This window comes from Condylura cristata, unplaced genomic scaffold (genome assembly GCF_000260355.1).
Source record: "Condylura cristata isolate star-nosed mole 26May11 unplaced genomic scaffold, ConCri1.0 scaffold00050, whole genome shotgun sequence".
Lineage (NCBI taxonomy): Eukaryota > Metazoa > Chordata > Mammalia > Eulipotyphla > Talpidae > Condylura > Condylura cristata.
This window is the reverse complement of record NW_004567151.1, coordinates 1,099,604-1,111,651: the sequence shown is the minus strand read 5'-3', so window position 1 is coordinate 1,111,651 and position 12,048 is coordinate 1,099,604. Positions and strand designations below refer to the sequence as shown.

Genomic DNA, 12,048 nt, shown 5'->3' with positions numbered 1-12,048 from the left:
CGGACGTCCGTCGGGTCTTTGAGGACCTCGACAGAAAGCTGGCGCTCAGCTCCCGGCTCTCCGTGCCGGAGGACTGCGTCCAGAGGTGGGCAGCTGAGCTGGTGGTGGCCCTCGACGCCTTGCACAGAGAGGGGATCGTGTGCCGCGACTTGAACCCCGACAACATCCTCCTGAATGACAGAGGTCAGAGACTTGTGCAAATGCATTTCTTTTTATTCGCTGTTGCTTCCAATTAACTGAGTAGGCGTTTTATCTTGTAATTAGTATCTTCATTTCCTGTCTAGAGCTTCATTATCAGTGAGGCACATTTCACCCCAGTAATAGCTTCTAGTACTTAATGATGCCATTATTCTTAATGATACTGTTTTTAGCTACAAAAGGAGTAATTACAGTTCACTTCTGCAGAAAATGGAAGAGAAAAATGTTTTGATTTTTCCTGTCGTTTTGTTTGCAGGACACATCCAGCTGACGTATTTTAGCAGGTGGAGCGAGGTGGAAGATTCCTGTGACTCCGCGGCGGTGGAGCGGATGTACTGTGCTCCAGGTCAGCCGGCTCCTGGCCCCGGAGGCCACTGCCCCCCTGGGGGGGGGCGCGGGGGGGTGCAGGGGGTGCGGCCGGGACATAACCCCCCGCCACGCCGGCTCGGGCTGCGCTTGGCGGTGTCTGGGGGGCCCCTGGGTGTCCCGAGCGCCCCGCTGGGGATGGCTCTTGGGGGTGAATTTCTCCTTACTTTTTCGTCTTTTCCCCCTCCTCCCCCTCAAATGTGACTGATTTCATTTCTTCCTGGGGGCAGGAGAGCACACTTACGTGGCTTTGTTTCGCTCACATTACGCTGGCTTTAAAAAAAAAAACTTACGATGCACACAGAACTGGGGTACGGGCCAGAGGTGCGGGGGCGGTTTCACCAGAGACAAAGCGGAGAGCAGAACAGGCAGGTGGACGAGGTCCACTGCTGAGCGGAGCAGCGGGGAGACGGGGGTGGGGTTGACCGCCGCGCCCTGGGGGTCCCCTCCGGGACCAGGGATCGAACTCGCGCTGAAGCGTCCGCGTCCCGACCCGCTGCGCCACCGGGGAGGGCCCGTAGGCTGTGTTTTGAAGCCTCCTCAGCATGACTTAGTTAATGGGCTAACAAGTTTCACAGTTGGTCATTTTATTAGGGTTCGCTGATTATTTTTCATCATCCCCCTTTCTATTTTGTGAGTAACATTTTAGGTATCAGTGGACATGAGTGGATGCTAGTTGCAGTGAATTTGGAGGCGTTAGCATCAAAACTAAACATCGGGGTTCTTTTTAAATCAGACCTGCCAACCTCTGAAAGAAATACACTGTAAACTTCTCATCAAAACCACGTGTTTGCGGGGGCTTTGTTTAGTCTTTATGACGGACTGGTTTGCTGGTTTCGTTGCCACTTTCTCTACGAAAACTGTCTGTAGGCCTGTGGGATTCAGCAGCCTATTTTAAGTTGTTTCTTCCGACAGTCCTTAGCACGGTGCGATCCTGAGTGTTTTAGTATGTGTGGGCAAAGAAGCACACACTGCATCCATCAGCAGAGACACACATCCGGTTTTATGGGCTGAAATACGGAATTTCTTTCTTTCTTTTTAAGATTTATTGATGCACACAGAGCTGGGGTACAGGCCAGAGGCTCAGGGGCGGTGAGAGGATTCCCCAGAGACAGAGTGGGGAGCAGAACAGGCCGATGGACGAAGTCCACTGCTGAGGGGGGCCGCGGGGAGACAGGAGGGGTCTGCTGCGCCCTGGGGGTCCCCTCCGGGGCGGGGATCGAACTCGCACTGAAGCGGTTGGGGCCGGCTTGCCCCAGTGAAATACAGAGTTTCCCAGGGAAGTTTCCAGGTTCTCATTTCTTCAGCCCGCTCCCGGAAACCGCAGTTCCCCGTGTCCACCAGGAGGTGGCAGTCTGCCATTAATGGATTTTGCTGTCACCGACCAGGTTGTCCTCTGCTAACGTTTGAAAAAAGCTGCAGCCTGAAGAAGGGCTTTGTTTTAATTATTTGCGTGAAAGAATTTTCCCTGCAGGCTCTGTGAGAGCCCCAGTGTCCTGGCCTGAGGGCAGGCCTGGAACCCCCCCGGCGGCCTCTTCCTTCTCGGGCCTGCTAACGTGGCCTGTCAGCGGCCGCTCCGTGCCCAGCCACGGCCTCACGGGCAGGAGCGCTCGAGCCTGCCTGTGTCGGGGTATCGGGGTACACCTAGCGTTCGGCTCCCACCCCTGTTCAAAATGCCGGGAACCGGGCACGGGTGTGTTCCTTCCTGTTTATCCCAGAACTCAACTGCAGTGATGTTGGTAAAGACCAGAGGCCTTCTCCCCCTGTCGGGGTCGGGGGGCTGTGGCCACTGCAGGTGGTCAGCGCGTTGGCTCGGGCCGGGGCCACAGTCCCGAGGCTGGGGCTGCGGGTGGAGGCCGCTCTCCTGACGCACCCTGCCGCCCCCCTTCCACCGCTCACCTTGGCGTTACCGCTCGCCGCTCCGAGCCGCTGAGCTGTTTGGCGAGAGGGTGAAGGGCCTCAGGTGCCGGCCAGGGCGGTCACTGGCCGGAACAGCCCGCGGCCTCGACCCTGCCGGCCGCCCTCGGGGGACCCTTGTCACGTGTTTGTCCCCAAAACACCACCCTCCCACCCCCCGCCCCGTGCTTTCGAAAACCAGCGTGTTCTTTCATCTTGTGGATGATATGCCTTGATATCTGGAGAAAAAATTTCCAGCAACAGATTCGATTTACACGGACAGAAACTTGAGCAAATGCCAGACTAGCAGGGAGTCCATTATTCTGCTCTATAAATAAGTTTCGAAAAGAAAAAACACACACAGAAACCTGTGAATCAACATGTTTTGGTCTAATTGAGAGGAAAACAAGATAGATAAATTTTGAAATGCAAATGATCACCTTCTGTTCCTCAAGGCTGGTTTCTGCCAACTTTGCCGTCTCAGACCTCCGGCAGCCACAGCGATCTCGACCGCGAGCCCCGGCCAGGCGGGCCGGGCGCCCCAAGCTTCTACGGCAGAGTGAACTTGTTTCTGAAGTTGCCACTCTCTCACGTTACAGCAAACAGACCCAACCACAGAAAGACAAAAAAACCGTGGCGCTTTTCTCTCGTCTCCATCTGTGAAAAAGCCAGGAAATAAATGTGTGCAGCTGTGGGCCCGTCAAGAGGCCTTGAGAATATGAATTCGCTGATGAGCCCCGCGCTGTCTCCGCGCGGGAACCTCCCTGAGGCTTCTTTGTGCGCGTAGGTATCGGGGATGCTGCTCCAGAAGGACTTTAGAGAAAATAAACAGATTTCGCAGCGAAGGAGTCGCGCAGCGATGCCCAGAGTGGAGCGCAGGAAGAGAAAGCGCTGAGAAACGGTCCCCGGGTAGCAGCCGCTGAGGAACGTGAGCCAGAAGCGTGGTGTGGCCGGGGTCTGGGCTCCGGGGTCTGGGATCTGGGTTCCGGGGTCCAGGCTCCGGGGTCTGGGATCTGGGTTCCGGGGTCCGGGCTCCGGGGTCTGGGATCTGGGTTCCGGGGTCCGGGCTCCGGGGTCTGGGATCTGGGTTCCGGGGTCCAGGCTCCGGGGTCTGGGATCTGGGTTCCGGGGTCCGGGCTCCGGGGTCTGGGATCTGGGTTCCGGGGTCCGGGCTCCGGGGTCTGGGATCTGGGTTCCGGGGTCCAGGCTCCGGGGTCTGGGATCTGGGCTCCGGGCTCCGGGCTCCGGGGTCTGGGCTCCGGGGTCTGGACTCGGGGGTCCGTGCCTCAGGCTCTGAGGGCTTTACGAGAGCCTGTTCTGGTGCTGAGGGATTCCAGAGAAAAAGCTGGAGTGGGTGAGCTCTTCTCCAGAGGCCGTGCAGTTACCCTGATTTTTCTTATATTTGCACCTACCCACGCACACACGTGAACACACGTGTGAAGGATTTTGTGTGTTTTATCAGTGGAACTATTGCAAGTGTTAATTTTTTTTTTTTTTTTTTTTAACCAGCATTTTAAATATAAAGGAAAAATTGTCAAAGCTTTTTTTTTTGCTCACCGGCTTTTTTTCCCTTAAGCATGCTTGACTCTCATAAAAGAGGAGCTGGGGAATAGGACCTGTAATATTAAGCGTGTAACACACAAAGGATCATATTTGGGAGTTTAATATGCTCTCTGAGACGAGTGAGTAAAACTGTTTACGTGCCTGTTGTTATGCTAATAGCTCACTCAAGTTTCCCATTCTCGTCTGAACAAGTCCATCCGGGATCTGACCAGCGTGTCCTTCACCTTGGGTTCCACTCCATTGTGAGCCTTCAGAAATGCTTGAAATGTTCCTCATTGAATACTCCTGCTCCCCACGGCAGGCTTTGCAGGTGAATATGTGTGTAAATGGAAGACGCCCGCATGCTTTCTCGTGCAGCCCAGTCGCCACGCTCCCAGATGTCAAATGACACCTTTGCTTCCTTTCTCAGGCGATTTCACACTTGGAAACTGCTCTCGGCTGACGGTGAAAGTGAAACAGAGAAAGCGGCTTAGAGCGTGTCATTTACCGCCCAGCGCCCTTTGCCTGGGGCCCGGCTTCAGCCGCTCACCCACGAATATGTTTTGGGGGGTAGTCCGCCCTGCCAGCGCCCTGTCAGGGACTTGCCTTTCTCTAAAACGTGCTTTCCGGGGATGCGTTGATTTTTTTTTTTATATTTATTTCTGCATACTGGGGTACAGGCCAGAGGTGCAGGGGCGGTGAGGCTTCACCAGAGACAGAGCGGGGAGCAGGACAGGCAGACTGACAAGCACACTGCTGAGGGGAGCAGCAGGCGGGTCTGGAGAGGGCTGCCGCGCCCTGTGGTCACCTCTGGGGTGGGCATCAAACTCACGCGGAAGTGGCTTTAGCTTCTTAGTGCTGTGCTTTAACCCGCTGCGCCACCAGGGAGGACCCTGATTTTTTTTTCCCCCCCAAAGGCTTATTTTATTTTATTTCTTTGACGATTTATTTTATTCATGCACACAGAACTGGGGTACAGGCCAGAGGTGCAGGGTGGTGAGAGAATTCACCAGAGACAGAGTGGGAGGCAGAACAGGCAGATGGATGAAACCCACCCACTGCTGAGGGAGCAAGGGAGACAGGAGGGGTCTGCCGCGCCCTTGGGGTCCCCTCCGGGGCCGGGAATCGAACTTAGGCTGCAGTGGCTATTGATAGCTTCCTAGTGCTGCGCTTGAACCCTCACTTTACACCAGGGAGGCCCACGGTGCTCCCAGTGACGTTCTGCATTTGATATTAGACCAAGGACTCAGGCCATGGATGGTTTAAAATGCTGTGAGCTCATCATACGGCCAAGGTGTCAGACACCTCGGTGCTTGTCCTGTGTGGGCTGGTAACTCGTCGCGTGGCCTGGGGCGAAGCATCTAGGACTTGGAAGACCCTGATTTCGCAGTGGTAAAATCGACCTGAACGTCCCCCTCCCCTGTGATCAGTACTGGTGTTGAGTCTTGACGTTGCTAGAATCAAATGGGTGATTTCTCTGGGAAACTTTCTACGTGTGCATCTTGACTCATTTATAGTGTGTCTAGGTAACGTACAAATGAGGGATGTTGGGGAAATATTTTCATGGAGAAGAAAAAGCAAATGAACTTTTGGTCAGGTGACATTCGAATGCCCCAGTTCTCGGTAAGCAGAGTTCAAAGGAGAAAGGATCGTGCAGGTCTCAGGATTTGGGGGGCTCGGGGTAACTTCCCTGAGCACGAGGAACCTGGATTCAGGGATGTGAGGTTGCTAGAACAGGAAAAAGGCGACATCCTGAAGTAATTACGATCCAGGAGGAAACATGACTCTTCTTCCCCCGTTGTAGTCTCTTTAAATCATTTTTTGTTTTTCGTGCGGAGCATAAAGAAGTACGAGGTGGAGGCAGCTATCGCAGTGAAGAGAATAAAACATTTGTGGTTAATATTTGAACGCTGCGTCTCAAACAGTAGCTCTTTTGTTTGATTTACCCTTAAGCAAAATTTCAACAATAGCTTTCTTGTACGTCGCTGACGTTTTCGCGTTTGCCTCGTACGATCAAGCCTGTTGGGATCCATCGCCTGGGTTCCTGTTCCCACGGAGGCCTCACCTGTGTCTCCTTGGGGCAGCTGCGACTCGTTGTGGCGAAGATTTCACACCCCGGTGCCGTTCACCCGCCCGCTGACGGCTGTGCCCTGTGGCGCGGGATTGGGGGTGACCGAGACCGTCCAGTCAGGGCCGCGAGGCTTCCGGGCCTTTCCCTGTGGTTCGAGAGTCCAGCTGGGACGCGTCCGGAGCCCCGAGGGATCCTCCCGGCCTGGCGGGCCACCCCACCTCTGCCTCGGGCCTGCATCTCTGGCGCAGGCAGGGACCGTGGGGTGGGGGTGGGGGGGGCGTCACTTGGCACTTGTGCAGGTAACATGAGCCCCGCCGTGGGGTCGTTCTTCAGCGGTGGGGTGGAGAAAGTGGCGGGTGCAAAGCCCTGGGCCTCTGGAACTTACTCAGCCACGAGACAGCCTCGGCGTGCGCCGCGTTTCCCACGGCTGCGCCCGCTGCTCTGGCCAGACCGTCGGAAGCGCCCGCCGGCCGGGTGTCAGGGACGGAACCGATGTCCGCCCACCTGGGCAGTTGCTCGCAGGCACATCTGACTGATGCTTTAAGTGCTAAGGTGCGAGAGGACGAGCCAGAAGGCCAGCAGATCTCCCGAGGCCCCTTCCGTGGCCGCCCGCCCGCCCGCCCGCCGGTCAGCGGTCACGGCTCTGCTGGGGAACGCGAGGCCTGCGTGGCCGCTCAGTGGCAGGTTGTCGGGGCCGACGGAGCCGGGAGCCTGCGGTGTGGCCGTCCCCTCCGAGGTGATGGGCGGAGGAAGCCAGCGCCATGGGCGGAGGAAGCCAGCGCCTCGTCCGGCCACCCGCCGTCGCCTGGCAGTTACCGTTTCTCGCGTCCTCCCGCCAGAAGAACGCGTCTCCGAGACCGTTTGCGCCTGCTCCGGCGAGTCTTGGCTCTGGCGGGCTGAAGCGAGGGACGCCAGAGCTGGGGCCCAGGCATGAGGGTCACTGCTCGGACGTCGGCGCCAGGTCACCAGGACAAGCCGCCCTGGGCAGGGAGGGCGCCTCGCCCGCGTGCGCTCCGTGCGGGGCGTGCCTACGCCCCGTTCCCCCGAACCAGCAGGCCGGGGTTCCGGAGGCTTCTGCGGAGACCAGCTGAATGAAAGCTGCAGTGGGGCTGGAAGCAGAGCTGGACACTGGGGCCGGGAAAGCCGCGCACGCTTGTGGGGGTCACGGGAGTGGATGTCCAGCTGCTGCAGCCTCGTCTCCGGAAAGGCCTGGCCGTTACTCGTCGTCTCCGGCCCGTGCTGGGGAGTAAGCGCCCAGTGAGCTCCAGCAGGCCCCCGCGTGCGGACGGCCAGGGCAGCGGGTGGCCACCGGCAAGACGGTCGCCATTCTGGACGCAGGGCTGGTCACCGGGCAGCCCCGGTGTCCGCAGGGTCCAAGACGGGGGAAAGGGTGCGTGTGTCCATGTGGGGGCCGCGAGGCCAGGTCCTGGCTCTGCTGACCCTGTCCCCTGCGGCCTCTGCGTGGACGTGGGGGGAGCCGTGGCGGGAGTGCCTGTCCCCGCAGGCCCGTCCACCCAGACGCTTGACCCCCGGCGCAGGCCGCGCGGGCTCAAGCCCTTGGCCCCGGGCCCCGCCACGCGCCGACGGCTCCCTGGTTCCCCGTCAGCCGCGTTGCTCCGTCTTGTTTCCGGAAGCTTGAGAACGCCTCTCCCACCCGGCCCCTCGCGGATGACCGCGCAGCGGGAGATCTCCAAGCCAGGACGTTCTGCCTGGGGCTGGTCATCTCGCCCACCCCCTGTGGGGTGCCTGCTTGGCCCTGGCAGCCGTTTCTTGCCCTTGGGTGCGAATCCTTCCGCTCGCCGCTCCCAGGCCGGCTCCCTGCTCCGGGCTCGCCCGCCCTGGGCCACGGCCTCCTGCCCGGACGCAGCCGTCGGGGCCTCCGGGGCGCGCGTCCACACCGTGGCCCACACAGGGACCGTGCGGGGGGCTGCGGGTCACCTCCGGGCCCAGAGCGGCCTGAGAAAGGAGTGCGGTGGGGTCTTGGGTGGACGGCGGCCGGGTGCGAGGTGGACGCAGCCAGCAGACGTCGGAGAAGGAGCCAACGGCAGTGTGCCGGGTGCTGTGGGGTCAGGGGGAAGCTGCTTTCTCTGGGCTCTCTCTGCCTGCTCCGTCGCCGGCAGCTGTGGCGCAAGAGAAGTGCTCGGCCCCTGCGCGGAAATCGCTGCCCGGCACGAGCTGGCGGGAGAAATCGAGGAGAATTCAGCCGTTCTAGTGCCGTTCAGGTGCTTCCGACAGCGCATCCGTGCAGAGCGCGGCCCCAGGGCTCCCGGCCCGCCAGGCAGGACGTGGGCCGCGCCGGGGCCTGCGCCGCTCTCTGGCCCTTTCTACACGCTCCCGGCGTCCGCTGATGAATCTGTCAGCACGAGTTCGATCCCCGGCCCCGGAGGGGACCCCCAGGGCGCGGCAGACCCCTCCTGTCTCCCCGCGGCTCCCCTCAGCGGTGGGCTTTGACGATCGGCCTGTTCTGCTCCCCGCTCTGTCTCTGGGGAGTCCTCTCGCCGCCCCTGCACCTCTGGCCTGTCCCCCAGTTCTGTCTGCATCAATCAATCCTTCAAAAAAATGAAAAGAATGTGGTTTAATGTTCGTATTTCTCGCCATTGCTCTCGTCTTCCAAGCTAGTGTGTTTTCTCGTATGTTCCTTCTCCCACAGAGAGAGGGTTAGAATCTTTCAGTTCAGGTGTTAAGTGCTTTTAAAAACCCCCGTGGAGAAACAGTCCCGTAGCATCAGACAGTGCTTATCTTCTTGCTGGTCATTTTTTTTTTTTTTAAGATTTATTTATGCACACAAGAGCTGGGGTACAGGCTGCAGGGGTGTGTGTGTGTGTGGTGGGGTGACAGGACTCACCAGCGTCAGAGCGGGAAGCAGAACAGGTGGATCCACCGAAACCCACTGCTGAGGGGAGCAGCGGGGAGACAGGAGGGGTCTGCTGCGCCCTGGGGGTCCCTCCCTGGCTGGGGATCCCTCCCGGGCCAGGGCTCGAACTCGCGCTGCAGTGACTGTGGACGGCTCCATAGTGCTGTGCCTTAACCCCGTGCGCCACCAGGGCGGGCCCCCGGCGGTCACTTTAACGTATAGGTCAGGGTCTTTAGAATTGTTCTGTAGCCTGGCGTCACTCAAAGCGCCGAAGCGTTTATGTGACAGGTGCTGGTGGCTTTACCCTTGGCTGACTTTGTTCCATAAACACTGTGGCTACTTTTTCTTTGAGCCTCCTGGTGATAGACAGCTACTGTAACTCAGAGTGAGGAGGACGCTCCTAGGATTCTCTTTGCATAAAAAAAGTGTCGTTATGGGAAAAAGCCTAGGAGGAATTGAAATAAGACTTCTTTTCTACTGTGAAGTGCTTGTCTCAGAAAATCCTGAACTTGAGCATTTGCTGCTGTTCCCTGAGGGACTTTCTGGTCCAGGAGGCAACGATACCATTGTGTGAGCAGAGGTCAGGGAAGGATGGTGGCCCTGGGATCCCCCCCTCACCCCCCCACCCCCCGAAAGACCAGAATCGGGCGGCGCCATCAGCTTGAAGTGGGGCCCGCGCAAACCCATCCAGAGCTAATTTTGAGGGTGTCAGAGTCCCTTACGTAGAAGCCGGTCCCCAGTACTCTCTCGACAGAAAAGCGAATTCTAAATTTGGGGCGCTGTACACGCAGTTCCCTGAAATTCAGGGTCATGCTCGTTGGCACGAAGCCTGGCGTTTCGGTTTGTGTTTTCTGCACAATCTCCAGTGGGCATTACGTTTCGCACTCGCGTCTGTGACAGGTCTGTGTGGACCTGCGGCCCGCAGAGGACACGGTCAGGACGTCCAGGGCCCCGGCTCACAGGGTGTCTGTGTCGTCCTCACAGGCCTGACAGGGTGGTCCCCCGGGGCCTAGCTTGCCGCTCTCCCGCCCTTCTGCCTTTCTGGATTGGCTCGTTGGGAGTCGGGTTGCATTATTTTCGGCGGGAGTGGCCTGGGAGCCCTGCGTTTTCACCAGGGCCGTCAAAGGCGTCTTCCTGCTTTAGCGCTCCCTGGGCATTACGGGTTACCAAGGCAGCGTCGCTTCCCGCAGACCCTCCTGGCTTGTCGAGGGGTGTTCCGTGAGGTGTTAATCACCAGTAAAACAGAGCACATTTTATGACTGTATGTTGTGCAAGCTTTATTATTTCATCTCCACTTGTTTATTCACTTGGGAGCTGCGGTCGCGTGAATCATTAGTATCCATCACGACGTGCTTCAGAGAGTTCTCGAATCTCCCCGCTCTGTTCTCACAGATCCGACGCCCTTGGCAGTGGGGGGTGGGGGGGTGGGTAGACTTCCGGCAGGAGCTGTTCTGTGTCTCCCCGCCTGCAGGTGGGTGGCCGGTGCGGGTGACGAGGACTCTGCCCCCCCTCCGCACCCCCTTACACCCCCATCGCTTGGGGGAGGGAGGTTGAGGCCGCGCCAGGTCTTTTTAGCCTAATCCCACTCTTTGGGCATTTTAGGTTAATGGAGGGAGAAGCTATGAGCACGCCCCCGGGGTGCTTTTGGAAACACTTTCAGGATCATAAACTCACAGGTAGAAGGGGTGTCCGGGGTCTCGCTGGCCAGGCGCGGACGGGGCGCCGGCCCAGCGTCGCTGCGGCTCGCGGCGGAGTCCGGGCGCCTGGGTCCCTGTCCCGCGTGGGAATAACGCAGCCACCTCAGTGCGAGTTCGGTCCCCGGCCCCGGAGGGGACCCCCAGGGCGCGGCAGACCCCTCCGGTCTCCCCGCTGCTCCCCTCAGCCGTGGGCTTCATCCATCTGCCTGTCCCGCTCCCCGCTCTGCCTCTGGTGAGTCCTCTCACCGCCCCCGCCCCTCTGGCCTGCGCCCTTGTTCTGTGTGCATCAGTAAATAAATTTTTTAAAAAGAAAAAGGTTGGAGCTTTCCCATAGTCGATGTGGGGGCCCCAGGCCTGATCTCAAGGCCCCTGCGTGGACCTCACTGGTCAGTGAGAAGCCATCACCGTTGACAGCCTGCAAGTGAAGGCTTGGAAGGACATGGCAGAAGTTTTATTTGAGGACAGGACCGAGATGCATTTCTTTCTCACTTTTCTCCCTCTTTTCAGCATGCACACCCTTTCTGAATCTTCTGGAAACTGCTTGCCAAGCTTTTCCCTGGCGGGGAGGGACGGGGCAGGTTGGGGCTGGGAGCGTGAGTGCCTTGAAGGCGCCCCACGGGCCCTTGCTTCACGTGGGGAAGCCCCTGTGTCCAGGCCGAGCCCTGTGTCCAGCCCTCCCGCTGCTGCTCACTTGGGGTCCCGGCCCCCCACCCGAGGCCGCTCCTGCCTCCTTTGCCGTGTGAGCCTCACGGGAGGCGGCAGGCTGCAGCACCGCCCAGGCCCGCTTTCTCTGCTCCGCTCACCGCCCGGTGGACATTTGCCGCCAAGGGCAGAGAGCGGCCCACCCCGGGGCAGCCACCGAGGGCTTTCTGTCCCTCCCGCCGGCGTCTTCCCTGAATCGAGCGTTTCAAGCTGGAGTCCCGTTTGCAGCGGCTGTAACCTGCGTGGCCCCTGGGACGCGCCGTGAGCCTGGCGTGTGCTGCTCGGCGCGTCGGCTTGAGCTACAACCTGTCGTCACGCGTGTGGCTCTTGGGGTCAGGAGACCTTGGCCACTTGGGCAGTCGTCTTTGTTGGCTCAACGTGTTTTGTCTTTCTACCACCGCGTGAGACCAGCTGGCTAGAGGCCGCAGGTTGTGACGGCCCGAAGCCCACAGGCAGGGAAGGCCAGGCGGGCGGATGCGAGGCTGGGTACCCCGGGAGCTGGTGGGGGCCGGGGGACCACCCTGGGGTGCTGCCTCGCGCTCTCGTGGGGGCAGCTGTCCACGAGGCTTAGGGTGGACCCGAACTTGTGCAGTGAGAGAGCTGTGCCCTGGGTGGGGAGGCGCTAACAGCCCTAGCTGCGATTTGGGGGGGCTCTCACAGCCCTGTCTCAGGCCCCGGTTTCAGTGGTGGCTTAAAACAACAGAGCTCTGGGCCCTCCCTGG

The 12,048-nt window shown here is 59.3% G+C and overlaps 1 protein-coding gene across 1 annotated transcript in view; it reads left to right on the top strand.

The window, feature by feature from the left end:
- RPS6KC1 (ribosomal protein S6 kinase, 52kDa, polypeptide 1) overlaps nt 1–12,048 on the top strand; it is a 72,515-nt gene that overhangs the window by 54,490 nt on the left and 5,977 nt on the right. Inside the window, exons 14-15 of the mRNA XM_012734200.1 lie at nt 1–183; nt 455–609. Coding sequence (XP_012589654.1) covers nt 1–183; nt 455–609 — 338 coding nt within the window. The remainder of the gene's footprint in view (nt 184–454; nt 610–12,048) is intronic.